This window comes from Pan troglodytes, chromosome 19, assembly GCF_028858775.2.
Source record: "Pan troglodytes isolate AG18354 chromosome 19, NHGRI_mPanTro3-v2.0_pri, whole genome shotgun sequence".
Lineage (NCBI taxonomy): Eukaryota > Metazoa > Chordata > Mammalia > Primates > Hominidae > Pan > Pan troglodytes.
Genome location: NC_072417.2, coordinates 69,255,637 through 69,283,539, shown reverse-complemented (window position 1 = coordinate 69,283,539; position 27,903 = coordinate 69,255,637). Strand labels below are relative to the sequence as shown.

The following is a 27,903-nucleotide window of genomic DNA, read 5'->3' as shown; positions in this document are numbered from 1 at the left end:
TCCTAGACTAATTTAATGGAAGCAATCGGCAGCTCCCATCTCTTATAAAAGTTTCCATAAGACAAAACATGAGAGCTCTGTTCCATTTTTTTCCTGGAACTCTTTATCTCTTATGAGCATCGGTAATCAAAGTGGCATTTACTAGCTTGGCAAATGAATAAACCTTTACTTTCCCACAAGTTCAGTTGTAGGCATCAAGCTCTCCTAAAGTTTCCATAGCAAACAGACCGCTGAATGTAGTGGAAAATAAAGAAAAAGAAAGAAAAAAGAAAAAAGAAAGAAAGGAAGAGAAAGAGAAAAGAAAGTTAGCTATAAGGAAAAACTGTGTAACAAGGACCACACTGATCCTACATTACTTTCCTAGAAACTTGCAGAGTTTGTAATTTTTATCATTTACCTTTCTCTCCACTACACCAATTCCTAGGGGAGGGTTCATTTTTTATTCATTCTGAAAGTTTACCATCAATCATCCTCTTAAAGAGCTTGCCAGAAACTTGGACAGAGCCTCATAATAAAATTGCAGAGACAGAGGACTAATTGATTTCTATAAATAATGTTTAGCTGTAAAGATATGAAAGGTGGTTAGAACCACATGTATTAATCTCCCTTTTGCTCCATCTGTGTCTGCAAAAGCAGACTGTACCTTGACAAAGTACCCTGACTATTTTGCCCTGCAAACACACAGCAGGAGATTAACACCAGATGGCCCACCCCTCCCATCTCTCTGCCCTGCCCTCCTGCCCTGCCCCCAACCCTGGTCAAATCCTCTAATTACTCCTATCCCCTGCCCCGCCCTGGCCCCCTTGGTTATATCCTATAATTTTAAAATGCTATTTCCATTACTATCCCTGCTCTAACAACATGCAGGAAAGCTGACAGTGCCCCATTTCTCTCTGCCCCTCCATCTTTCTGTCCAACAAACAAAAATACAACCCGAACCTCAAATGCAAAAGCATTTAATCAGACTGCAAGACTGACGATGTTCAAGAAAAACAGTAACTACTGGTGCTAAAGAGTTATTAATACGTGTGTCTTGGAAAGGGGGAGGGTAGAGGTTAGAGTGTGTCTCCAATGGACACTGTCAGGTACTACTAGCTTTAATCACATTGCATAAAAACACTTAGCAGTCATTACTTGTCAACATCTTATAAAATGGGAACAAAATTATATCTGGGGAAATATATGCTGGTTGGACAAAGATAATGCTATCAATCTCATATTTATTTCAGAGTTGCTGAAGAAATGTTCAGAACTCACAGAAGTACTATCTGCTCAGGCTAACTGTGATATGCTGAAATAAAAGGCAAATTAGAGACAGGGCAGAGGCTGTGATAGATGTTCAATTCTAAATTATGAAATTAGGTCATTACAGACTCAAGTGCTGATTCATAAGGGCAGCACTGTAGCCTGTTCAGTCAATCAGCTGGTTCCAATCCCAAGTAAACACAAAACAAAATGCCGCACTTCACATGGAATATCATTTTCTGGATATTGATTAAATGCAGAATGATGACTTTCATTCAGGAGACAGCTGAAGTTTTCACACTAGACAGAATTCAACAAAATTGGCCCATTTCTTCCTCTTCTTCTACTTCTTCTTCCTCCTCCTCCTCTTCCTCTTCTTCTTTCTTCTTCTTCTGCTTTTCTTTTTTTTTTTTTTTTGGCCTAGACCATTCCTAGACGGTGGTAAATATTTTGTATCAATAAGAATGCTAGGGAATCTTGTTAATGGGGCAACACAAATGACTAAATTGCTGTAAATAAAGCAATTCTATATTAGTTTACTTCTGATGGCATCAAGTATTCCTGATAATTATCCTACTTGAAATATGGTAATAATTTGAAAAGCTTTCACACATACCTTCCTTTTCTGTAGCTTTTCATGTGAGGCAGATCAAAATTCCCCAAAGCTTTTATTTTAGGGGGGAAAATACATGCGGTGTTTAGCAATTTTAGCCTCAGTAAAGTTAACCACAGTTATAAAAAAATCATTTATTTTCAGCATAGGCTCCTCTATAACATTCCCTCCCTCCCCACATGCTGTGTTGTTGTCTGTCTTTACCCCCTTGAATCTGCTTGCTCAATTCATTTCAGCAGTTTCTTATTTTGATGGTACATTCCAAGAAAGTAGAGGCTGTTCTAGCTCCACTTGCTTTGTCCAAGCCCCCAGTGGCTTAATGAAGGCTGCTAGCACTGATAACAGGCAGCAGTGTTTTAGATTTGCTGACTTTTTCTTATAGTTTCATTTCATTTCATTTCTGCTAGGGCCGTAACCTCATCTAAGCACCAGGATGGAAGAAGGCAAATGGAAGGGAATCACTGTGGAGGCTAAGATTGCTTTTCTTCTTCCCTTTTTTTAAAAAAGGTCTTGGGTTGGGAGGATGAGCCCATGTTGGAACTGGATTGTCATGCCACTTGAACTCAGTTACTGACCAACTTCTAGGAATTAGGCAAGATAACCATTGGGGTGTATGTGAGGGATGTTGCTCAGCCTGTGAATTAGCTTGAGTGTTAGGGCACTGGGTGACTGATCCAACCCCGAGTCCATGGTGTTCAAATGGCTGAAGCATTCCCAGCAAGTGAAAAATTAGCACATCTGTTCATTGGATCAGTGGGAGGAGCCTACTGAGCCTGAAACACCATGGCAGATGCATCTGGCGGATTATTTAGCATTCCTGAAAGCTGGGGTGTTCTGCATGTAGGCTGGCTGGAAAGTTATGAGTGCCAAGAAATACATGGCACTATATTTATATTACCTGGAGTTGAAGAACTGTGTAACCTAGTTTCCACTGCTTAAGGCAATAAGCCTGAAAACGGGAGTGGAGAGGAACAGGTACCGGTAAAGCTAAAGTTCGGATTCCATGTATCCAATCAAGTGAAGCCTCCACTGGTTTCTGACCTATAGATTTACACCTACAAATGTACCCTCAAGCACTAGATTAAAACCTTGAGGTAGGTAAGTAATCACTTGTCAAGACCGAATGCATCAGTAGGTTTAAAGGAAGTGGAGTCCACGTAGGAGAGCCTATTTAAATGCCTCAGTGGGAACTTGAAAATCCAAACACCTGAAGCCAAGCTGTGAGCTTCTTGAGTGCCAGGCAGGGAAATAGTCCCTGGTAAGATGCCATAGTCCACACATACTCCTAAAGTCTCGAGAGAGGAAGGAGGAGTCGCCAGGAAGACCCATTTGCATTTGAACTGTGGTCTCTGGGAATAAGCAAGCATTGTTTCCCAGTGTGCTAATGATGGTCATCCGAGGGTATAAAGTGATGAGCAGCCCTGAGGTCCAGCTAATCCCTGATAGGTGTGTCCCAGAGAGACCCACTCAGCAGTGCACATTCAAGTTGTGGTCGTCAGATAAAGCTGCTGCATTGCTCATTTCCTGAGCCCTCTACATTCCTCCTCACCTGTTTTAGATAGCTGTCTCTGGGGTCTGAAATAGTTAAGAGCAAGTATTTGGGATTCCCTTCTTCTCTACCCAGGTACCATGCCCAGAGTCCCCATCCTCTCCCTTTGCTGTCCCCTGCCAGGTGACCAGTGTGTTTCTGCTGGCTCCCAGTGGCCTGAGATCTCTCACTGCAATATTCTACCAGGACAGTGCTCTCCTCAAAAGAACCTCTGAATCCCACTGTTTTGGAGACCTAGAGAGGCCAGCCTTTCCTATTTGGTAATATCTAAGCTAAATACAATAAAGCCATGCCAATTAAGGGAGAAGAATGGTGTAGATGGGGGGCTGGCAAACTTTTTCTGTAAAGTTCTGGCAAGTAAATATTTTGGCTTTTTGGGGCTACACTGTCTTTGTTGTAACTACTCAACTCTGCTGCCCTGGTGTGAAAGCAGCCACAGATAGTATATAAATGAGTGAGCATGGCTGTGTTCAAATAAAACATTATTTATAAAAACAGAGGGCAAGCTAGGATTGCCCTGTGGGGCTGTAGTTTGCTAACTCTAAGCGTAAAAGAAAGAACATGAGGCAGGAACAAAGAACCTGGCCCCTAGACACAGCCCTGAACTTAACCAGCTGCAAGACTTGGCACAAGTCACCTTACTCCTTCCTTTTCCACCTCCCACGTTCCCAAAGGGAGCAAGGTATAAAGAGGATAATATATGAAACCCACCATGCATCTTACGTTTCCAGTTGTCTTGCTCATCTGTGGCCCATAGTGCAAAGGTCATGGGATTAGTTTGGACAATAACACTATCATTTTAAGCAGCTGCTTTGAGATAACATATGTAATCTCTCTGCTTTCATCTTCACAACTCATTGAGGTAGATAATGTGGTCCCTCTTTAAGAGGTGAGGAAACAGGCTGGGCATGGTGGCTCACACCTGCAATCCCAGCACTTTAGGAAGCCAAGGTAGGTGGACCACTTGAGGCCAGGAGTTTGAGACAAGTCTGGCCAACATAGTGAAACCCTGTCTCTACTAAAAATACAACAATAAAAAAATTAGCCTGGAGTGTTGGTGCATGCCTGTAGTCCCAACTACTCGAGAGGTTGAGGCATGAGAATTGCTTGAACTCTGGAGGTGGAGGTTGTAGTGAGCCAAGATTGCACCACTGCACTCCAGCCTGGGTGACAGAGTGAGACTCTATCTCAAGGAAAAAAAAAAAAAAAAAAAAAGAGAGAGAGAGAGATGAGGAAATGGAGAAGAGGGAAGTTAAATAACTTGCCCAAATTACACAATAGGTCAGCCTCAAGATCAGGATTCAAATCCAGGCCTATCCAACCACATCCAAGTTTCCCAGACACCATGTGACTTCCCACGTAGGCTGCTTAGTTTCCAAGCCCTTCACTCTAACCAACCACTTTGCAGATATCATCTATAGAACACTATTCTCTGCGCATTTGCCGGAGTGATCAGATATAATTATTTCTATGTAAAAATTTATCCAATGGCTTCCCATTGGTCCCTATCATGACCTACAAGGCCCCTGTGATCTGTGTCATCTCACTCCAACCTTCTGACCTCTCCTCTCTGCTTCACTCTGTTTCTGCCCCAGGCACCTTGCTTTGTCTTAAGACATGCCAAGCTGACTCCCGAAATCAAGAGCCTCATACTTACGGGGGTCCTCAGACTCAAGCCAGTGCTATTCTCCCACTGTAAGCACAGCTTATTCCTTCACTTAATTGGTGCCTCAGCTTAACTGTCACCTCCTCAAAGAGAACCTTCCTGACCACGCTATCCAGAAAAAAGGAAAGTTCTTGGCTTTCGATAATTACCTGTTGATTGTCGAATAAATGAAAGACTATATTGGAATGAAGAGACAGAGCGTGGCTGGCTTAGGACCAGCTGCTTGGCACATTCCAAGGGCAGAGATTCAGACCTCTCAGCAGTGAGAAGCCTTGTCTCATGGAAGAAAGGTAGTTTGCTTGCCTGTATCAGAACAAATGACAGTACTGCTTTGTGTCATCTTCAAAAGTACCTAATACAGGAGAGGTGACACAAAACTGGGAGAGATTAGTCTCATGACTCTGAATAAATGTCAGAGTTACAAGGGACCTGAGGAGTCCTCTAAGGTCCAGCATTTTCCAGCTTCCAGTCTCTGAGCCACTTCTTGCTCTACTTCCTCCTCTGTCTGCCATGTTCCTTTTTGCAGCAGCTGTTCTTGACCAGGCGGGCCTCCCTCTCCCAAACCCTCCTATCCCCCAGGGTTGAGGGGGGCATGAAGGCTTTAGATAACTACTTTTGTTGGGAAAACACTGTTCTCGTTTAAACTCTGTCACTTCATGGATGAAGAAACGGAGTGTTAGAGAACTGAAATAGTATGGTCGAAGTTCTGCCACTAATTAGTGTCAGACCTGAGCCTAGAGCCTAAGTCTTCTGACCACAAGACTAGTCCTAGCTCTACACTTCATGGAACAAATGGTAATCATACCCCACACTGTTCATTCAATTCAATTCTACAACCATGAATGGAGCCCCCCAAATGTACCTGGCCCCTAACTGGTTAGAATCAGGGGCAAAATATTGAAAACTGTATAGTTCCTGTCCCCAAAGGGTTTACTGAAAGTTTGAATACATAGTAAAAGGAATAATTTTTTTTTTTTTTGGTGTTGGCATATTGGTTAATAGGTTAATGCAGTAGCCAGTTTAAACTCAGCGAGTACTTCAAGATACCTTCTCAGAGGTTCCATAAGCAGTTATGCTTAGGCCTCACTCTGGATGTGATTTTATAAGGAAGGAAGGAAAAAGAAAGAAAGGAAGGAAAAGAGAGAAAAGGAAAGGAAAACTGAACGGTGCTCTGGCCTCCTCCTTTCATGCCTTACTTGCACTTATCTCTGGTTTTTTCAAAGGTCTTAAGCTTCAGGTTCATTCCTGAAAAGCTTTTTGGTAAGGTCCTCACCTACTCTGAACTCCTGAGGGGAAGTGAAGTAGCTGAATAAGTTCCTCCTATTAGTATCCCCTACCAGGACCTCAGCCAGGACTTCAATAATAACCTTCTGAATTATTGTAGAAACCTGTGATTAGTATTAACCAAGTCAATAACAGGCATTTCCTCCATCAACCAAAGGCACATTTGAGGTCTTCTGGACCAATCTGGGTCAGTAACAGGGATTCCGATACCACCGACACAACCCACAGGGTTAGTATGTGTCAATCAGTTCTGTCCTGCCTAGCCCTGGCTCAGCTCTTCAGAGATGACCTCTTACAAAAAAAAAAATCCACTTCCAACTTTAGAAAAAATTTTACTTCTCCATCATCATGACAATAAAGTCCATAAAAAGTGAGAGAGAGAGAAGGAGAGAATCCATGTGGGAGACAGTGAGAGCGCGTGAACAGTCAGAAATCATGAGCAAGAGTTGGCATTAACATGGAGACAAGTAATCCCTGGTTTCCTTGCTTTATATAAATAAAATGATAAGGATAAAAGAGAAAACAGACCATAAAGTAAAAACTTGTCTCTAGAAGCCTCTCTCCTTTCATCTCCCCATTCTCCCACATCCCAAAAGACAAAGACACACATTACAGACCCAAACTACTTCAGATCAACATTTGCCTGTTTACAGAAATGAAACCAGCTTTCCCTCTGCCTGACCATGGATGCTCACCAGCTAACGCCCGAATTCACTCGCCCACTCAACTCACATTTTCCTGCCTGTTGAATGCAAAACAATGGCCTCCAAACACCAATTACCGATATTTAGAACTATTGTTTTCCTACCCTGGTTAGAGACGCCTCCATGAGAGACACGGGACTGAGCTCTTGAGTTGAAAGAGGACCTGGGGGGTGGAGGGAAACCCCTTTGCGAATGTCCACACGGTCCCGTTGCCAAGGGAACCCTGGCTTTATCCAGGGAGACTGAGCATGGCTGCCTCTCCCACGGCTTGGCTCCAGGAGTGTCCAGATTACAGTGCAGGGTCAAGAGGAGAGGCAGGGGAAGTGCCACACAGGCTTGGTGACAAAGAAATCGTTTTCAAAGAATGAAAGAAATGGTGAAAAATATCTTAGGAGGTGCCCAGTGGGGAGGGAATAAGTTTATTGATAATGCTGCGATCAGATTTGAGTTGGTCTTTGTGCCCCTGAAAGGGGTGGGATTCGAAAGTATATCTGAAAGGAGACAGGGTGGGAAGGAAAGAGAGAGTGAGACTGAGAGAGGAAAGGTTGAAAGGGGTGGGTTTTAGCCTCCTTCTGCGGATGCTGAATACTAATCAGGTAAACAATTATTTCATTAAGATGCTCAGTTGAAGCTTTGGAACGGATTATTTTGGCTACTGGATCGGTTGGAGGAGCTGTCTGGCTGTTTCCTAGAAGTCTGGTGGGAACTGGAGGGGAGATGATAATATAATCTTGATAGTCGAGCAAGTTTTTATTTGGCCTGCACTTTAAGGGCTGAGGCTGGCCTTTCTTTTCAGAGTGAAATCTCTTGGGAAGTGTGCCAAAGGAGGCACATTATGTGCATGCTTATTTTGAAAACCCATTTGTCAAAGGAGGAGTATGTTGAGCAGTGGTTTGGAGAGTTTGATTGGACCCTGATTCCTCACCTAGTGCCTGGCACAGTGTAGATGTTCAATAAAACATTTGCCACCTGAATGGTTGCTGAAGGAAAACTTGTTTCCAGCAACTTGCCTGTCCAGCAAGGATGAGTACTTTGAAGCAGTTGAGGCTCAGCGGATGTGGCTTACCTATTGACCCACAGATGAATGGGAACAAAATAGAGGACTTGAGCCCAGAGCCCCATTACCCTTGATCATGAATGTCTAATTGCTTTTTAAAAAATAGAGAATTCAAGGGAACTCTCTATCTAAATGTTGCTGCTACTATACAATAGGAAAAAAAAAAGACAAGTAAATGAAAAGAAGTAATAATAGGTATCTCTGCAGGTGATCTGGGCTTAACATGGAGTGAGGATATTCGTACTGAGTTACAGTGATGCACTCAGAAAAATTAAACACACACACACACACACACACACATACACACACACACACATATATATTTCCCTGCAAGATGGTGAGCTTCTTATATTACTCATCTTCCAAGGCTTAGCTCTGGCATCAGTTACTCCAGGAACTTTCCATTACTATCCCCAACCTCAGCTTCCATAGTACTTTTTACGGTTTTTCCTCAGAATGCTTATCAAATGGATTTAGTTGTTGCTGCATGTGTACATAATCACAGGAATGGCCCTCTACCAGAATGGAATCTCCTTGATGGAAGGCACCATGCTTCATTCCTTTTCTTTAAAAAAACTCTTTAATACTTAGTAAAACGCTTGTTACATAGGAAGTGCATGATACATATACTCAAGAATTGAACAGCAATGAGTCAATTTGTGAGTGTTTTGTTGAGTGTCAGCTACATTAAGCTCAAGGGAAGATTCAAGTCAAGGTGAAGGTATAGTATCTGCCCGCTTCAAAAAGTTTAAAATCTATGTAAGGTGAAGGTGACTTGGTCTTTAATGTTACTTAGGCTTATTGCAGTAAGTGTAGCTGAGAGTAACAGAAGTAATGCTTTTATTTAATGGATAAAAACCAGCTCTCTCAGTGGTGCTGTTGGTCAGATTGTGGCTATGAAACCCCAGAAACTCAGAGTTGCAAAAAGGCCCAGTTAGGCTTGCATGGTACGTGCTTATTTCTTCTTTTCAATACCCTTGGCTTTGTCAGCCCATCTACTCTAAAGAGGCCCCATTTAAGGGCGTGTTTCCTAGTAGTAGACAGGCTGGAAATAGCCCCAACCCAGCACTTTCTCCACTCTACCATGCTGCTTATTTTATAAAAAGACTAATCTAAATCCAACAAAACCTACTACCAAAAAATGCACAAATTACAACTGGCACATAGCCACAAACCCAGCATTTTAGACATTCATATCATTTGGGAATATCTGGACCCAGATTTGCTTCTTATTTTCTTCAGGGGATGATGACACAATACAAACTTTGCATGGCTGACTGCACTAACCAGGGGAAGATTCCAACCAAAGGGAGCAGGTCCTGTCCTCACTGCACCTTCATGATGAAAACAGCAGGTAGAGGGTGTTAGGTGCCAAAGTGAGTAATAGAGGACCAATGCTATAAGGTCATAAGGAGGTCACAGATGAAGACTGAGGACCAGAGAGGTGGCTGCACACTGAGTGAGCAGAGATGGGACTACACTCTTAGCCTGGAAACACTCAGCCACAACTTCCCTAGTGGGCTCCCCATGTCAGGTCCTTGTCCCTCCATCCTGCCTCTCACTCTGTCCCCAGAGTGAGCTCTCCAGGCTGATCATTCCACCTGGTCAGGTCACTCTATTCACTTCCCCGGTGTCCCAAATCCTTTCCCAAATAATCAACTAATTATTTCATCACATTCTTTCTCTTGCACTTTCCTTTGCCAATATGTGACTCAAGTGACAGCAATGTCACTGATATCTCCCTGAGTCAGCTCGCAAGATCACTCTGCTTGGGCTAGGGAGTGATAAGCAAGACATCATGGAATGAGAGTCTTGGTGGAAGGAGGCTAACCTGGGGTTATGTTACACTACAGTGGCAGGAAGGGACAATATTTTGGTGCTCGGCATTCATCATAAGGTGCTGAGCATTTTGGGAAGAGAATGTGATGAGCAGAAGAATGCCTAAAGGAAAGGGAAAGGAATTAGAATTCAGTTGTATCTACTACCCAAGTGCATTTATAACTTGTGGGCACCAACTAGCTTCTGCTTAAACCAATACCATTACCACACATTGGGATCTCAAAGTTAAATGCCTACAGAGGCCAGCTAAGTGAGACAAATGAGGGCAGTGGGCTTTGTGTCAGGTAATAAAGAGTGGTGGAGACTGTGGCAAAATAAGGACCGAACGCTACGTCTAAAGGGGGTATCAGTAACCCAGCTCCAGCTGCTTACTGACATGTGGGGTTCTGACCCAGGACTGCCATGTCTTTTCATATTTTTAAGAGAAGCTAGAAATGTGAAAATGTGTGAAATTTCCCAACTTAATCATGTTGATTCCAAGTGTTAACAAACATTGTGTAGGTCAAAGAAAATTACATATTGGTGGACCACATCTAGTTTCTGGGCTGCCACTTTGTGACCTCTGCCCTATATGGAACTTTCCAGTGTGTGCATAGGTGTCTGCAAGCAGGGATTTGTAGCTGTTGTCAATAATTCAGGCCAAAAAACTTACGTAGAAATATTCTTAGGGTAACAGAGAGTCATAAAAAATGTCAACATGCTACTCAGCAAAAGAGAGGGTGATCCAGTGAACTGATAGAAAAGAATAGAAAACAAAATAATATAATAAGATCTACACCTCATCAGAAAGCATGGCTTTGTTTGAAGTGGTGATGGGATTGATAAAGGCTTCCTTCCAACCCTGGAAGCTGGACAGCTCCAGAGGCAGTCTTCCCGAATCCTCCTGCAGGGAGGCTGGGCTTGTGGAGGGGTAGGGAGGGATGTCGTCATGGAGAACAGGATTGCCATGCCAGGTGTGTAGACACATGTGTGGCTCAGCACAGGTTTTTCTTTTTCTCACTGGCCTCAAGAATACTTCTCCCAGCTCTTAGCCAGCATAACCTCAAGGCTTCTCATCTGGGGAGGGACTGAGAATGGTGAAATTCTCCTTTCCAAGGAAGCTCTTTCTTTACCTGTGACCACCTTTAAAGGCACTGGCACAAGTGCATGTGGCCCAGTCATTCACAGTGGCTGCCCTGCCTCTAGCCCTCTCTGTTTAGGCCTGAGGAGGAAACAATGCTGGCCTTCAAAACCCTTTTCATATCCTTTCTCACAGTGATGATACTGTGACTGTACCTCCTGAGAACTTGCCGTTGGTGCCATTTCAGCTCTTCCTTTTCCTTTAGTTATGATTCAAGTCTCACCAGTTATTTTTCTACAGAGCTTACTCATCCCAAGACATCATTTTCTATTTCTACAGCCACCATCCTTTATCCAGGTGCCCAAGATTTCAAATTCCTATTACTATTTATGGCCTGTGAAAAAGGGGTTTCCTGCCTCCAGTCTCTCCCCACTTGCCCCAAACACCACTTTCATCATGTAATCTCCTTCCCTATTATTTATTATCTCAAATTAAAATACACAAACATGACCTGAAAAGACTACCCCCTCTCACCCACCCCCCCCACTGCCTCCATGTACAGCCTATCCAGTTACCTTCAGGCAACAGAAAGAGAATATATTTTGGAATCACACAGACCCAAGTTTATGTCTTGACTCTGCCATTTGCTCCCCGTGTGACCTGAATGAATTATATAACCTCTCTTGCCTGCAGTTACCTCATCTGAATATTGGGATAAATAATACGTACCTTTCATGGTTGTTGGGAGAATGACATAAGCAAATGTGTGCTACCTCATTGTAAGTACTCAAAAAAATAGTAGCAGTCGTTAACATTACTCTCCACAAATGTAGCCTTAGAGAGACAAAATAAGAGGGTGTTTGCATCTGTCAGCACATGATAGAAATGTCAAAAGAATCTGAAGGAAAGTAAATAATTAATGGAAATGTGCAGTTATTTGTTCTGCTATTGGGCAAAAGAAAACTTTTAAGAATTTATCAAAAGAGAAGATAAAAGTCTACTGCTACCAAGTTTTGCCATTTTTTTTTTCCTCCTAAACATTTTAGCTGTGTCATACCTATGTTCTCCTCCAACACAGATAGGTGGTTCTGATCAAAGTCCCTGCAGGTCCCCTTGTAAACGACTAGAACATGCTCAACCTTGTGCAATCTGACCTGCAGTCACCTTCCACCTTCATAGCACAATTAAGCATGGCAGAGCGGAAACATGTGAATTGTCTGAGGTCAAACATACCCAAATGTGAATCCTGTCTCTATGTCCTAGCTGTGGGACTGCAAGCAGGGTATTCAATCTCTCCAAGCCTCAGCCTCTTTCCTGCAAAATTAGGAGAATCATCCCATTCATGTAAAGAATGCTAGATTAGTGTCACTTCTAAAGGGATTCACCTATTTTAACTATGCAATAAATGTTACCTCCCATTTTGTTTCCATTTAAGTGGGCGCCAATGTTTACATCTGCTAAGAAATTTCCTTGATCAAGTCCTCTAATGCTAACTGCTACTTTACTCTGCACACTCTCATCAAACGAAATTTTAAAATCTTAGAGTTACAAGAAAAAAGAGTTTTTGAGTTAGACAGACTTGGTTTTGAATTCTGGTTTCAACAATAACTAGCTGTGTTATCTGGATAAGTCTGTTTCTTTATTTGTAAGACAGGAGTAACACCAGTTCTTCCTTTAGAGAGCCCTTATGAAGATTCAATGAAATAATGCTTAGAACAGGATCTGGCAGAGAAGAAGGATCCAGCAGAGGGTAGCCACCCTTATTAAAGTGGCAAGTAGAAGTTGTAGCTAACAGGTTGAGATTTTTATCTTAACTTGACTCAAATAGTCCATTCCCATAACCTCTCTGTTTCCATATCTGGAAACTGAAAGTCATACACCTGCTTTATATCCCAGGAATCTTCTGAAGATGAAATAACATCATGGATATGAAGATTTCTTGAAAAATGAAAAGTACAGTGATAAATTTTGGCTGTGTCCCCACCGAAATCTCATCTTGAATTGTAGTTCCAATAATCCCCACACGTCAAGGGTGGGACCAGGTGGAGATAAGTGAATCATGGGGGTGGTTCTCATGATAGTGAATTAGTTCTCATGAGATCTGATGGTTTTATCAGGGGCTTCCCCTTTTGATCAGTACTCACTCAATCCTGCTGCCCTGTGAAGAAGGTGCCTGCTTCTCCTTTGTCTTCCACCATGATTGTAAGTTTCCTGAGGCCTCCCTAGCAATGTGAAACTGTGAGCCAATTAAACCTCTTTCCTTTATAAATTACCCAGTCTCAGGCAGTTCTTTATAGCAGCATGAGAATGGACTACTACAATAAATTGGTACCAGTAGAGTGGGGTGCTGCTATAAGGATACCCAAAAATGTGGAAGGGACTTTGGAACTGGGTAACAGGCAGAGGCTGGAACAGTTTAGAAGGCTCAGAAGAAGACAGGAAGATGTGGGAAGGTTTGGAACTTCCTAGAAACTTGTTGAACGGCTTGACCAAAATGCTGATAGTGGTATGGACAATGACATGTCCAGGCTGAAGTGGTCTCAGATGGAGATGAGGAACTTGTTGGGAAATGAGGCAAAGGCAACTCTTGTTATACTTTAGCAAAGAGACTGGTGCCATTTTGCCCTTGCCCTAGAGATCTGTGGAACTTTGAACTTGAGAGAGATGTTTTAGGGTATCTGGCAGAAGAAATTTCTAAGTGGCAAAGCACTCAAGAGGAAGCAGACATAAAAGTTTGGAAAATTTGCAGCCTGATGATGCCACAAAAAAGAAAACCCCATTTTCTGGGGGAGAAATTCAAGCTGGTTGTAGAAATTTGCATAACTAACAAGGAGCTGAAAGTTAATCACCAAGACAACGAGGAAAATGTCTCCAGGGCATGTCAGAGACCTTCAGTCCCTCCTATCACAGCCTTGGAGGCCAGGGGGTAAAAATGGTTTCCTGGCCCAGGGCCCAGGGCCTCCCTGCTTTATACAGCCTCAGCACACAGTGCCCTGCATCCCAGCTGCTTCAGCTCCAGCCACGGCTAAAAGGGGCCAATGCACAGCTCAGGCCATTGCTTCAGGGGCTGCAAACCCTAAGTCTTAGTGGCTAACACATGGTGTTGGGTTTGTGGGTGCATAAAAGTCAAAAACTGAGGTTTGGGAACCTTAAAAATTGAGGTTTGGGATGGGTGGAAATGCCTGGATGTCCAGGCAGAAGTTTGCTGCAGGGGCAGAGCCTTCATGGAGAACCTCCACCAGGGCAGTATGGAAGAAAAATGTAGGGTTGGAGCCCCCACATACAGTCCCCACTGGGGCATGACCTAGTGGAGCTGTGAGAAGAGGCTCACTGTTCTCCAGACCCCAGAATGGTAGATCCACTAACAGGCTGCACCATGCACCTGGAGAAACTGCAGACACTCAATGCCAGCCATGAAAGCAGCTGAGAGGGGGCCTGTACCCTGCAAAGCCACAGGGTAGAGCTGTCCAAGGTCATGAGAGCTCACTTCTTGCATCAGCATAATCTGGATGTGACACATGGAGTCAAAGGGGATCATTCTGGAACTTTAAGGTTTAATGACTGCCCCACTGGATTTTGGACTTGCATGGGGCCTGTAGCCCCTTAGTTTTGGCCAATTTCTCACATTTAGAATGGGTGTATTTACACAATGCCTATACCCCCATTGTATCTAGGAAGTAACTAACTTGCTTTTGATTTTACAGGCTCATAGGTGGAAGGAACTTGCCTTGTCTCAGATGAGACTTTGGACTGTGAACTTTTGAGTTAATGCTGGAATGAGTTAAGACCTCAGGCGATTGTTTGGAAGGCATAATTAGTTTTGAAAACTTGCCTTGTCTCAGTTGAGACTTTGGCCTGTGGAGTTTTGAGTTAATGCTGATGTGAGTTAAGACTTTGGAGGACTGTTGGGAATGCATGATTGGTTTTGAAATGTGAGGACAGGAGATTTGGGAGGGTCCAGGGGCAGAATAATATGGTTTGGCTATGTGTCCACCCAAATTTCACCTTGAATTGTAATTCCAGTAATCCCCACGTGTCAAGGGTGGGACCAGGTGGAGGTAATTGAATCATGGGGGTGGTTTTCCTGATGCTATTATTGTGACAGTGAGTTAGTTCTCATGAGATCTGATGGTTTTATCAGGGGCTTCTCCCTTCACTTGGCACTCAATCCTGCTGCTCTGTGAAGAAGGTGCCTGCTTTTCCTTTGCCTTCTGCCATGATTGTAAGTTTCCTGAGGCCTCCCCAGCAATGTAGAACTGTGAGTCAATTAACCCTCTTTCCTTTACAAACTACCCAATCTTGGGCAGTTCTTTATGGCAGCATGACAATGGACTAATACTACAGGTTTTACAAATCTGCTAGCAAAAAAACATTCTATTTTTCTGACTCCCTTTATGTCTGTCTGTTGGTCTGACAGCTCATTGAAGTCAGGGAAAGATCCTTTAATTTCTTTTGTACCCATTCCATGGTTTCTAATTCCCATTGCCTGCTCAGCGCACACTCACTGCTTGTTTCTCACCCATGCCTGCCTTATAGAACAAGATAAAATTAAAAACACCTACCCCTTTTGTGTGGGCAGTGTTTCTGCCAAGGCAACGATTCAGCTCCTTCCTGGTATGAGGGCCTGAGCTGCCCCAAGGAGAGGGGAAAGATTAAGCATCTGTAATAAATGTTCCCTAGGCAGGGAGGGAAAAATCACCTAACACTCTTGTGGTTTTTAGAAAAAAAAAAAGGGTAAGAGAAAAGAAGGAGGAAAAAGAAAACCCTGAGCTTTAAACAAGTGGCCAGGTTGTTTGTCATCTGTAAAATGAGGCGATGGAAAGCAGGAAAGGGCAGTGGTCCCTGGGTCTGCTTCAGGGATTCGTGCCTCAGACATCTGCTCCAATGCTCCTCGGCTGTCCATCTGCAATTTCTTTTTCTTTAACAAAAACAAAGAACCCTCACTGGACTGAAGTTTCCCACCTGGGCTGAATTTTCAGACCTGGCCTAGGTGGTCCCTAAGTAAATAATTTTATCCTCACTCACTCACCTCCTCCTGAGGAAAAAAACCCATCTTTTTGCTCAGTGAGAGAAGAAAGCACCCAAACCAAACAACAGATTCTCTGCAGCATTGGAATCCTCATTCTAGGGACTCCCATAAGGGCATATGGTTTAAATCAGAGTACCCAAGCTACTTGTCTATCTCCTGGGTAAACCTGATTAACATGGACTCAGAGAGAAAGGTTGGATGCATGCCAAAGTACTTTAGTGCCTGTGCAGACTGGTGCATGGACTTTTCCCATCACCCAGTAGTTCTAGAAGTCCACCTGCAGGCAAAAAGTAAAGAAACAGCCTGACCTAAAGTGCAACCCGTGGTGTACTCTTGATTTTTCACATGGAGCCCTTCATGATTTCACCATAGCTGATAGATTCAATAGAAGTCCTCCTGCTGTAGAGAGAATTTCTGTGGTCCTTTTGTCTCTGCATTCATTTGGTTTGGGCTGAGTAGTTTTTTTTTTTTTTCAGATGTGCCTCCGTTTGTGTCAGGCACTTGTGCTAGGCTGGAGGGATCCAAAGATGAACAAATGACAACCTCTGCCCTCTGGGAGCACACAGCTCTTGTGATAAGGATAAAAATCCAGACTGATGATTATAAAGTGATCAGTTTGCTAGGGTTACTATAGCAGATTATCACATACTTGGTGACTTGAAAAAGCCTCCACTTAACCTCTCACAGTTCTGGGGGACAGAAGTCTGAAATCCAGGCGTCAGCAAGGTTGGTTCTTTCTGGAGACTTTGCAGAAGAATCCATTCCATGCCTCTCTCCTGGCTTCTGGTGGCTGCTGGCAGTCCTTGGGATTCGTTAGCTTGTAGCTGCATAATTCCAATCTCTGTGTTCGGCTTCACTTGGCCTTCCCCTTGTGTCTCTGTGTCACATCTCCCTCTCCTTTATCTTATAAGGACGCATCACTGGATTTATAGCCCATGCTAAACCCAGGATGACCTCATCCAAAGACCCTTGACTTAATTATATCTGCAAATATCTTATTTCCAAATCAGGTCACATTCATAAAGTAATGGGGCTTAGGGTTTGGATATATCTTTTGAGAGAACACAATTCAATCTACTGCAAAGATCAAATATGATAGGTACTATAAAAATAGAGGCAAGCACAGAACATGATTGTAGCAGAGAAGAGAATGGTCCCTTGCAGCTGAGTGAGAGTCAGGAAAGGGCTCTAGAGGAGGTGGCTCATAAGGGGAGTTTTGGGGGACAAGCTGGCGTGTGTCCCAAGGAGGGGCTGCTTGTGTGAAAGTGAAGAGGTTTGCAAGTGTCATAAAGGGGATGACTCCATCTTTGGCCCTTGAGTGTTGGCAGGATCCTGGAATCCCTTCTGTGCTCAACCATCCTCTCCACCACTGCCTTTGATACCTGACAAGAAAGACCTCTCTGAGCTGGCTGGAATTTCAAACAGTGCAGCCTCTAGCCTACCATGCGTGAAGCCCCCAAACTTGGCCTCTCATCTAAACATAAAAATGCCCCAAACTACCCCCCAACCCCACCCCTAATTGTTCTCCTTCTCATCATTGGAATTCTTCGCAATGTCTTCTCTTCCTGAGAATCTCAGCTTCCTGTGAATACTAACTAAACATTCATTCATATTTATTGGTGAGGGTCATCTGTCTCAGCCTCCAAATGCATTCCTGGGTGAGTGATCAGATCCCGCCTCTGGGAAAACTGACCAAATAGAAAAAATGGTGGGAGTGGGGAATCATAGAGTATTTGTGTGAATGGCTTGTGTGGAGTGTGAGTAGGGTGGAGGAGAAGTTAGTTCGCATTGGAGAGGTAAACAGAAGGCAAATTACAGAGAATCTACAATAACAAAACTCCTACAGCAAAACACAAACTGGAAAAGGTGTATCGAAGCCAAATAGCTCAAATTCACCTGTAAAACACAGGTGCTGCTGCTTTGGGACCACCCTGGTTCTCAAGAAATGAAGGCTTCAGCATGAGGAAATACAGGATAGGATGGATGAAGAAACAAAAGTCTGAAGCATGGAGAGCCTTCTAGAGGTGGAGCTTCCTGTCTTTAGAGCCAGAATTTTCCAGGGTCTGAATTTCATTCTGTAAGCCTGTTTGAGGTGAGTTAACCCTTTAGGCATGTGGTGCAGATGATTAAAGTTCTTGGCCAGTGTCCATTGAGCCCATCACTAGCTTACAAATGTTATGTGTTGCAAAAGCATCTTTTGTTGGGCCAGAGGAATGATTTACTCTTCATGGAGTGAACTTGGCCAATAGCTACTCTTGACATAAGTGTGGAGGGACAAAACAATAAGGAGATTTTCAACTTGTCATTTCCATCCGGTTGACAAAATTATCAGAGCAGCATCTGTGTGACTTCTTTTTTGACTCCCATGAAACTCCCTAGACCATAAAGTAAGCCCTAGCTGGCCAGGTGTGGTGGCTCATGCCTGTAATCCCAGCACTTTGGGAGGCCAAGACAGGCAGATCATGAGGTCAAGAGATCGAAACCATCCTGTCCAACATGATGAAACCCTGTCTCTACTAAAAATACAAAAGTTAGCTGAGCATGGTGGTGAGGGCCTGTAGTCCCAGCTACTGGGGAGGCTGAGGCAGGAGAATCACTTGAACCTGGGAGGCAGAGTTTGCAGTGGGCCAAGATTGCACCATTGCACTCCAGCCTGGGCGACAGAGCCAGACTCCATCTCAAAAAAAAAAAAAAAAAAAAAAAAAAAAGTACACCATTGTTATGAAAAAGAGGGGGCTATCTCACACACTCACTGACGTGTGGTTGGAAGTGCTTTTTGATTAAGGATGTCTGAGCTTGCTTTAGTGTAAAACAGTTCATGAATTCGTGGAAATTATCCACCCCCACACTGATTGTTCTGCTTCAGCTGAGGTAACAGCATCAGGGTGAGGATTTGTGTGGAAATTCAAACTGCACTGGAACGCTGTGCTCAAATAATTCCTGCTCCCCCACCCCCCACACACACCTTGATGAGTTTTTGCGAATGATCCTTTATCCTAAATATCCCACCACTCCAGGAACACTACATGGGTGATTCAGAAGGCCACATCCCATGCATTCTTGTTGCCCTTCCAAACTCATTATTTATGTGTGGCTTTGGATGGTCTTCAGAAGATTTGCTGAAGCATTCACACCACTCCAATCCAAAACTTCACTCTATTGCTAGACCATTCTTTATGTGACAGCTATGGCATCCCAGATCATTTTAGAGTCAAATGTCAGGCACGTGCCCTTTCAAAGATAGAAAATGGAGGGGAAATCGCCAGCTGCCCCAATCTTCAACTACTTCTCCTTAAAGGCCCTATGGCATTCCATATTAGAGGCTTGGAAAATCACCACACGGCTGTCAGCAAACTGCGGAATTGTACTGGCAAGATTGGCTTGTGGTGGCGCTGTCTACAGATTTGTGTTTCTTGTCTGCCTGCCAAAACCCACTGTCCCTGATAAATGTAGCGCTCAGAGATGGCTAACAAGAGAGGTGGATTGTAGCACACACACCAAGCCCCTGGAGAAGATCAGTGAGGGGAGGTTTAGAAATAAAGCAGACATGGTGAGATTGAGAATTAGAGAATCTGAGTGCACATCCAGAAAGCCAGGAGCAAATCAATGCTTAAATCATTACGTGCATAGCTCCAGTAGGTAAGGCTGATAGTAGGGACTGTGGAGATATAAAGAAACACATGATGTGACCTTTACTTTCAATGAGCTTTCAGACCGTGTGTGGCTAACAGATGTCCTACTTGGGAGTGTAAGCGACAACATAATTTAATAAATGGAGGAGATAAAGGTTATATCTATGATATATTAGTAGTGAACATAGGGTAAGAGATATATTCCAATTTGGCATACTTAGGGAACATATACATTTGTATTTATTTAATGTGTTATATAGCCATTACCAGTTCTGAGTGCTCTAACCAGATGCTAACTCATTTAATTCTCCTCACAATCCTATGATGCAGGCATTATTAGAATATTCACTTCTTTTTAGACGAACAAACAGAAACAGAGAGCTTAAGTAGGTTGCCCAAGGTCATCCAGCTACTAGGTGGCAGAGTCGGGATTCAAAACATCATGGAAGGGAAAAGAAGTTTGGTTGGACTTTGAAGGCAGGTTAGAATTTGAAAGACAAGAAAATAAGAAAGTCTTTCAGCTGCAGGATGGCAGGCCACTAGTGAGAAAGGGAAAGACATAATGAAAGAGTCATACTCCTCCCTTTTGGATGGTTGATCTTATGGTGCCATGCAGGGGATATTGGAAAGGGGGGCTGAAAAACAAGCTGAAAGACTGTGCAGTGATTTAACCCACACTTGGCTTAGGAAATGGGTATTAATGGACAAATTCAAAAGAATCTATAGGTGAGGAATTGACACAAATTGGTGACTAACTAGATATGAAAAAAAAGGTTATGGAAAGTCAGTGCCTTCTCTCAAGTTTTGACCTAGGAAACAGCAGTGCCATTGATGGAATTAAGGAAGCCAAGATGAAGCAGGAGTTCTAGAAAGATCAGTAATGTTTTAGATGTTTTGAGTTTGAGATGATTGCAGACTTCTAAATATACATGTCCATCAAGCAATTGCTTAAGTGGGACTTGAACTTAGGAAAGTGGTCAAATTTGAGTTTATAGATTTAGGAACAATTAGTGCAGAAGTAATACAACTGCTCCAAGGGATAGAAGAGCAGAGGTTAAGGACTGAACTTTGTTTCAATCCAGTTGCCAGAGGAAATGGATTAACTAATAATCAAACAGAGAAAAGGATATGAAGAAACGTATAAAACCGAGATAGTGTAACACTGTGGAAACCAAGGGACGATGATATAAAAAAGTTGGTAATGTGGTCAGTAAGGTGTAATGCTGCAATGAGGCTACGGAGAATAGGAAGAAATGTCCTATACAGCATTTAAGGGCCAGAAAAAAGACAGTGACTTCTGAGCAGCCTCTATAAGTGGGGTGGTCCTTTTCTCACTTCTTCAGGCTGAGTTAGACTGTTCTGTTAACATTTCCTGATATAGAATGGTTTTAAAGTTATCAACCTTCTATCACTTTCCTCTGTCTGTCAGCAACAGAGCATAATGGGGGAAAATCACATGGGCTCAAATCCAAATTTGTTTTTACCTCTGCCGGTAAAAACAAATTTGGCAACCAACTGAGCAGGTCACAAGCTGAGGGCAGAACCCCTGATTCTAATGGCACAACATTTCCTCAAGCCTGTCAGTCTTTGAATGCAATATTCAACCAGGTGTGAATCCATTTGAGATACTTTGTTGAATGTCTGGTTGAAATTAATAAGTGCTATGTTTGGGAGTAGTCCCTTAATTTATCAGTATAGTAAATTTTAGCTCAAAGGCAAATGAAGTTAACCTGCCATGATTTGTTCTTAGTGAACACTGGTGGGTTCTTGGTGATCACTTTATTGTTTGTTTGTTTTTTTAGCCTACAATTTAATCATCTTTTCTAGAATTTTCTCAAGGATTTTAATAATGGCATTAAAAATAAAATAAAAACATACAAATGTTAATGAAAATTTAGGTTTAAGGAATTAGATTTTAGTAAATTTGGATAGCTTCTGATCACTAGCCTTTTGAGAACTCTCCCATTCATTGTATCATCTGACAGATTAATAATAAGGTTGTTAAGAGGACATATGTATATTTATTTTAGAGCTTAAAACTTTCCAAGGCCTAAACGGTTGAACTCATGAGTGCCTAATTGTTCTCCCTCAATCTTGACTTGAATTCTTTTTTATATTGTTTGTTTCATTGAGTATAAAGATAATTATTGCTAGAAAATTGAAAAACCAAATAGAAGTTGAGTGTTGTGGCTGGGTGCAGTGGCTCACACTTATAATCCTAGCACTTTGGGAGGCCAAGGTGGGCAGATCACTTGAGGTCAGGAGTTCGAGACCAGCCTGGCCAACATGGTGAAACCCCGTCTCTAACAAAAATGTAAAAAATTAGCTGGATGTGGTGGTGCACACCTGTAATCCCAGCTATTGGGGAGGGTGAGACAGGAGAATCGCTTGAATGCAGGAGGCAGAGGTTACAGTGAGCCGAGATCATGCCACTGCAATCCAGCCTGGGTGACAGAGCAAGACTCTGTCTCAAAAAAAAAAAAAAAAAAAAAAGAAAAGAAAAAAAATGTTAAGTTTTCTTCCTACTATCTGTTATTCGGGAAAGCAGTTCAGTTTGATAGCTGTTCAAGCACCCACTCTGCTGTATGAGTACTATGAAAGGCTTCAGTAACATGAAGATCTTACCCAAGATTTACTTCATTCTGTTTTTAGTGTCCCCAGTGGTCAGCAAATAACTGGCACTAATACTGCACCTTCAGATTCAAATCCATTTTCTGGATGGACTTTTTTTGAGATCTAAATGCACAAAGCCCCGCTATATATCCAATAGGGTTCATGAGTTGCCCATTTCCTTTTATCTTCAGTGGGATTATTTTCAACTGAGTAATCATAGTGTTAACTCTCAGTATTCCTCAAATTTAGAAGTCCTCATTCACTTTAGATGTCTTCTAGATGTGGGCTTGCTTCTAGCTATTCTCTGAATTTCTTGAAGCCTTGGGTAACATGTCCAGCAATCCGTACTGTATCTTTTACCTCTTGGAGAGGGTTCTCTCAAAATTCCTGTTAATTCAAGACTGTTTTGAAGGCCAGTTCTAAGTCAAAGGGCAATTCATCTATTTTTTCCCTCTCTTTGCTAAATGATAAAATTGTCAATGAGGCTAAGGTTTGTGAGATATTCTAGTTTCAATGGAATCAGACTTCTGCTAAATGTATGTAGAGTTAAAGTCTCCCATCCTATTATCTCTGTATTTTTAAAATATAGTCTGTATTAGGAAATAATTTTAAACAATTTATATAAGAAAAATATCATCCTTAAACACTATCTGGCTAGGTATCCTATGATATAATTCCACCAAAACAGAACTTTTGATTCTCTTTCCCTTTATTGCAATTGATATGATTTTTACTTTACTTCCCCTCTCCGATCGGTAGGTTTTTACACTAGTGTATGACTCATTATTTACAGGTCTAAATTCTTCTGCTCTTCCTATCCTTGATAGGCAATATCCCACCTGGTTTCTTCAGATGGGATTAAGAAAAGATTTACAAGTAAGCAGGACTAGCCACAAGCCAATGTCAAGCAAGAAAGGCTTGAAATGTGTAGGTTGGAAGTTTCTACGAGGGCTTATCAGGGCTGGCAGTAAATAAGGGAAACTTGGGCAAGGGATTTGCCTCATGAGAAACTTCTTTAGCATTGCTGAGATTGACCCTGCTCAAGCATCCAACTCCTGATGTTTTCTAAGATTTGTGTCTTATAGAGCCAGGCCCCTAAGGGAATACATTATTTTCATTCATCCACAAACCTCCAAAGCCAGTATTCAAAGAAGGGTCACATTTTCTGCTGGGAAACTCATTCCCTTTCAATCCCCTATGATTTTCACTTTTTCCCCCATTATACTTCCAAATACATCTGACCTGCTGGATTTTAAATATTCATTTTTCACATCTTTCTTCCCTAACAGATTGTAACCTCCTGGAGGGCAGAGGCTGTATCTGCCTCATCTGTGCATTTCCACCACCCAATCTGTAGTAGATGTTTCTTGAATAAATGGTCTTATTTCCTTTGTGGGCAGTATGATGGATCCCAGGTAAGGGTGTCTGTTTGTATGTATGAAGAGTAACCCTAATCTTTCAGAGCAACAGAATTCCCATCTTTTGTGACTTAGCCAAGGCAAGAATTCTGGTCAGAAGTATTTGCCATTTAAATATGTTTCTCTGGATATGATTAATATTCTTCTTTTGGCTTTTTTATAATGGTTCATTTATCATATGTTCTAGTCATAGGCTTCACCATGCAAATAGAGAAATATCTAGAAGGTTGCATATATCTTTGAATCTTGGCATGTCAAGTTCCACTGTTTGTCCCCTCTATTCTGTAGGTTTGGTATATAAATGACATTTACTATTGCCTAAGAACTACTAGGAACTTCTGCCCACACTGTGCTGCATCTTGCTATGTCAGATATAGCATCTTTCATATAATTCTGTTTTGCAATATATTTGGCCTTTTTTTCCTCTCTCTGACAAAAACCCTGTTTCCACTCTGTTGATCAGGGCAGAATTGTCTGCTAAATACATTCTTCCCAGTCTTTGTGACGTGTAGCCAGATTCTACAGATACTAGCCAGGACATTTGTTCTGGTGTCAGGCCACAGTCCAGGAAATTAACATCTTCTCTTCAACATTGTCTCTAGCTGTTCATTCCCTTAGTCTCCTTTCTTTTCCAAAGACATGACCTTCAGCTGGAATAGCTGAAAACATCACCTGTGTCCTGAGTGCCCCTCTACAATTTTCCATACAGAACACTGGGATCTCTGGGCCCCCAATCCACCATTCATTTCCATGGGGGGCAGTGAATGGTGAGATTCAGGGGTCTTATCTGTTATATTGCCACATACCCTGTCTACTGTGGTCTTTTGACTGACTGTCCATGCATAGGTGCCTCTGGATGGCACAGGTCAAACTCTTCCTGACATATCATTTCCTCCAGGAATAATAATGGGGTTCTTTTATATGATGGCTCCTAAAAATCTCTTTTATTGTTCTTAGAGCATGAAATGATACCTTTTTATCAAAATATCTCATAGCATGCTCCACTACAATCTCTGTGGAATTTCCTCCTTTCTTCTCATTCACATAACTTTTGACATCTATTTCTATTAATAATTTTGGCATCTTTTTCTACTTGGTTGCTTACTTCCTGGATTAGTTTTTTACTTCCTATTATGTTCATTCTTGAATAAACTAGAATATAACAAGGTGATCCTCCAACTTTTTCTTTCATTTTTAATGGCCACTGAAGCTTGAACATAGAGTAAATAGAACCCTTAATCAATAACTTCAGAGGAAGAGAAACACAAAACAGATTCCAAAGGTCAGAAAGCTCTAATCTGTACATCACTTCCAAGCCTGAAGAACAAGAAAGCATCTTGGAGCTGCAGGGAACAATTGTTTTCAAGCCCCACTGACTGGAACAAGTTAATGACCTTCTCATTCATTTTCTCTTAAAAGTGCTCTGTATATTTGAGAATCTTCATGTGGCTTCTCAGCAGCTGCTACTGAGACATTAGAAAGCCCATAATCAGCACCATGATGTTGTTAAAAGAACACCAGGTAAGGAATCTAGAGAACTGGGTTCTAATCCAAATTCCTCCATTGTGTGGTTTAGGGCTATTTATTTGAATTCCAAATCTCATTTCCAGATCTACTGACTTGGGGCAGAAAATAGTCCCTACTGTTTTTCACTGGGTAGTTGTGAGGTTAACTCACACACACACAAATATATTTTACAAAGTGAATAGTGCTGCACAAATACTACATTTAAAGTAATTATCATTGCAGCTTTAAGGTAGCTTGCCAACCTATAGCCCTTATAAAAAGGATAAGCTAGAATGAATAATCCTAGATTCTTTGATTTATTTATTTTTTATAGCAGAGGGGCTATATGAGATTGAGCAGGCCACTCATCCTGTCTGAGAATTCCACTATCTGTGAACTGGGGATGATAATAATATCTGGCTTTCTAAGTTCTACTTTCTGGCCTGAGGCTCAACCTCTTCACCGCATGAATGATACCAGGAAGATTCAGCCTTCAGGAAAAAGAGTGCCCCTACTCAACTCTGAAATCACAACTTTACCCAAAGAGTCCATCAGGACAACACATCAGAAGAAAAAAATAATAAAACCAACATCTATACAAACATGACTTGCATAATAGTTGATTGAGATGGAGGTAGAAAGAATTGACATTTCTTTGCACTAGGGTATTTTATGCTAGGGTACAAAATAGCTTGAAGTAGAACCTATCTTTTCAGCTTATAGCTTTGGATAGCTATGCCATCCTTAATTAGTTATTTGATTTTCTATCTACAATTCTTTATTATACTGTGAAATAATAAGAAATACACATATTGCCCCCAGTTTCTGGCATAGAGCTGCTAAAACCCTTGCAATTTCCTGAACAATAGGGATGCTAGGAGAATCTTTAGTTCTAATATTTGGTCTTTGAGCCCAGTTCTTGACACAGAGCTCCTAAGTCTCTTGGAATTTCCTGGGTGACAGAAGCATCTTTTGTTCTTTTGAGGTTACTCTTGGTGGGACCCTGGATAGGGGCCGGTCACCAGAAAGATCAAGCCATGATTACAAGCTTGGAGCTTTCAGCCCCGGCCCCCATTCTCCGGAGAGGGGAGAGTGGCTGGAAATGGAGTGAATAATAAATCATGCCTACATGATGATGCCTCCATAAATATCCCTAAACTGTGGGGTTTGGAGAGTTTCTGGTTTGGCAAATGCATCCATGTGCCAGTAGCACAGCACACCCCAATTCCATAGGGTCAGAAGCTCCTGCACTTTGGGACCTTTCTCCACTTCACCCTACATATCTCTCCCACCTGTCTGTTCATCTATATTCTTTATTATATCCTTTATTAATAAACTGGTAAATATAAGTTTCCCTGAGTTCTGTGAGCCATTCTTAAACCCAAGAAGGAAGTCGTCGGAACCACAATTTACAGCCCATATACCTATACAGTATACTTGTATAGGTAACATCCTACTACTTGCGATTGGCATCAAAAGTTGGGGTAAGTCTTATAGAACTGAGGCCTTAACCTATGGTATCTGATGCTATCTGCAGGTATGTAATGTCAGAATTGAATTGAATTGTAAGACATCCAGCTGGTGTGTGCTGGAGAACTGCTTGTTGTATGATAAAATATCCCTACACATCTGGTGTCAGAAGTATTATGTTGAGTGGTGTGTGAGAGTAGAAAAAAAAACTACTTTGGATTTATTTTTCTTATCTCTAATAGTACAGTTCAGCTAGAACTACAGATTCAATGATTGTCTACACTGACAAAGCTTGAGAATCAAAGAGAAAATGACATTCGTGGGTACAGACTGAGGCATATGACATGGAAATGTAGAGTGATGGAATGTAACCCAGAAAGCCCAAAAATCTATAAGCACACAAGAGGAGATATAGATATGTGTACACACACACACACACACACACAGGTATACACATCCCAAATGGTATCAGAGCTGTGAACAAATAGGCTCTGCTATTCTATTTTTAAGGCTGTCATTTTTCAGCACATCAGAACAAAGGAAAACACAGTAGGAGACGAAAGCAAACTGAGGGTTTTATTGCTTTTGTTTGAAGTCATCCATGCTGAAGTTGATTTTAATTTAAATGTGGGGTTAGTTTACTTTGGGGGTCATAGTGCACATGCAAGCTAGGACCCTCAGCAATTATCTTGCACCATGTAAAAATCGATGAACCTGTTCACTTGAGGAAAGGCTATTTCTTGTTTTATCACCAGAAATAAATTAACCAGCCAACTCAAGGATACATACACTTAATGACAGTGACAGAAATGAGTCGATAGCATCTTTACTGACTTCCCCCAGCAAATGTAACAGAGAGCTGACTTTCCTGGGTTGGTATCTAGAAAGGTAAGCCTGAATGGTTATTTTTTTTAATAATCTCTCACGTGTAAACAGAATGTACTTCCCTGTTTTGTGTTTGGCACTTGCACCAACATACTGATTTTCAAGTAAACAATTCTGAACTAGAATCCTCATGACTTGCTATGGTCTGAATGTTTGTTTCCCCCCAAAATTCATGTCTTAAAACCTAATTACCAAGGTGATGGTATTAGGAGGTGGAGTCTTTGGGAGATGATTAGGTCGGGGAGCTTCCCACTCATGCATAGGATTAGTGCCCTTATGAAAAAGACCCCAGAGAACTAGCTAGAGGGCTACCCTTCCACCGTGTGAGGACAT

General features: G+C 42.1%; 1 protein-coding gene across 2 annotated transcripts in view; it reads right to left on the bottom strand.

Annotated features, from left to right (window-relative positions):
- Positions 1-7,250, bottom strand: part of ANKFN1 (ankyrin repeat and fibronectin type III domain containing 1) — a 354,346-nt gene extending 347,096 nt beyond the window's left edge. The window contains exon 1 of one of the 2 annotated variants that reach the window (XM_016932606.4): positions 7,166-7,250. In XM_016932606.4, coding sequence (XP_016788095.2) covers positions 7,166-7,186 — 21 coding nt within the window. In that variant the 5' untranslated portion in view covers positions 7,187-7,250. The remainder of the gene's footprint in view (positions 1-7,165) is intronic. The other variant, XM_054671260.2, reaches the window with a different exon arrangement.
- Between the last annotated feature and the right edge of the window lie 20,653 nt (positions 7,251-27,903).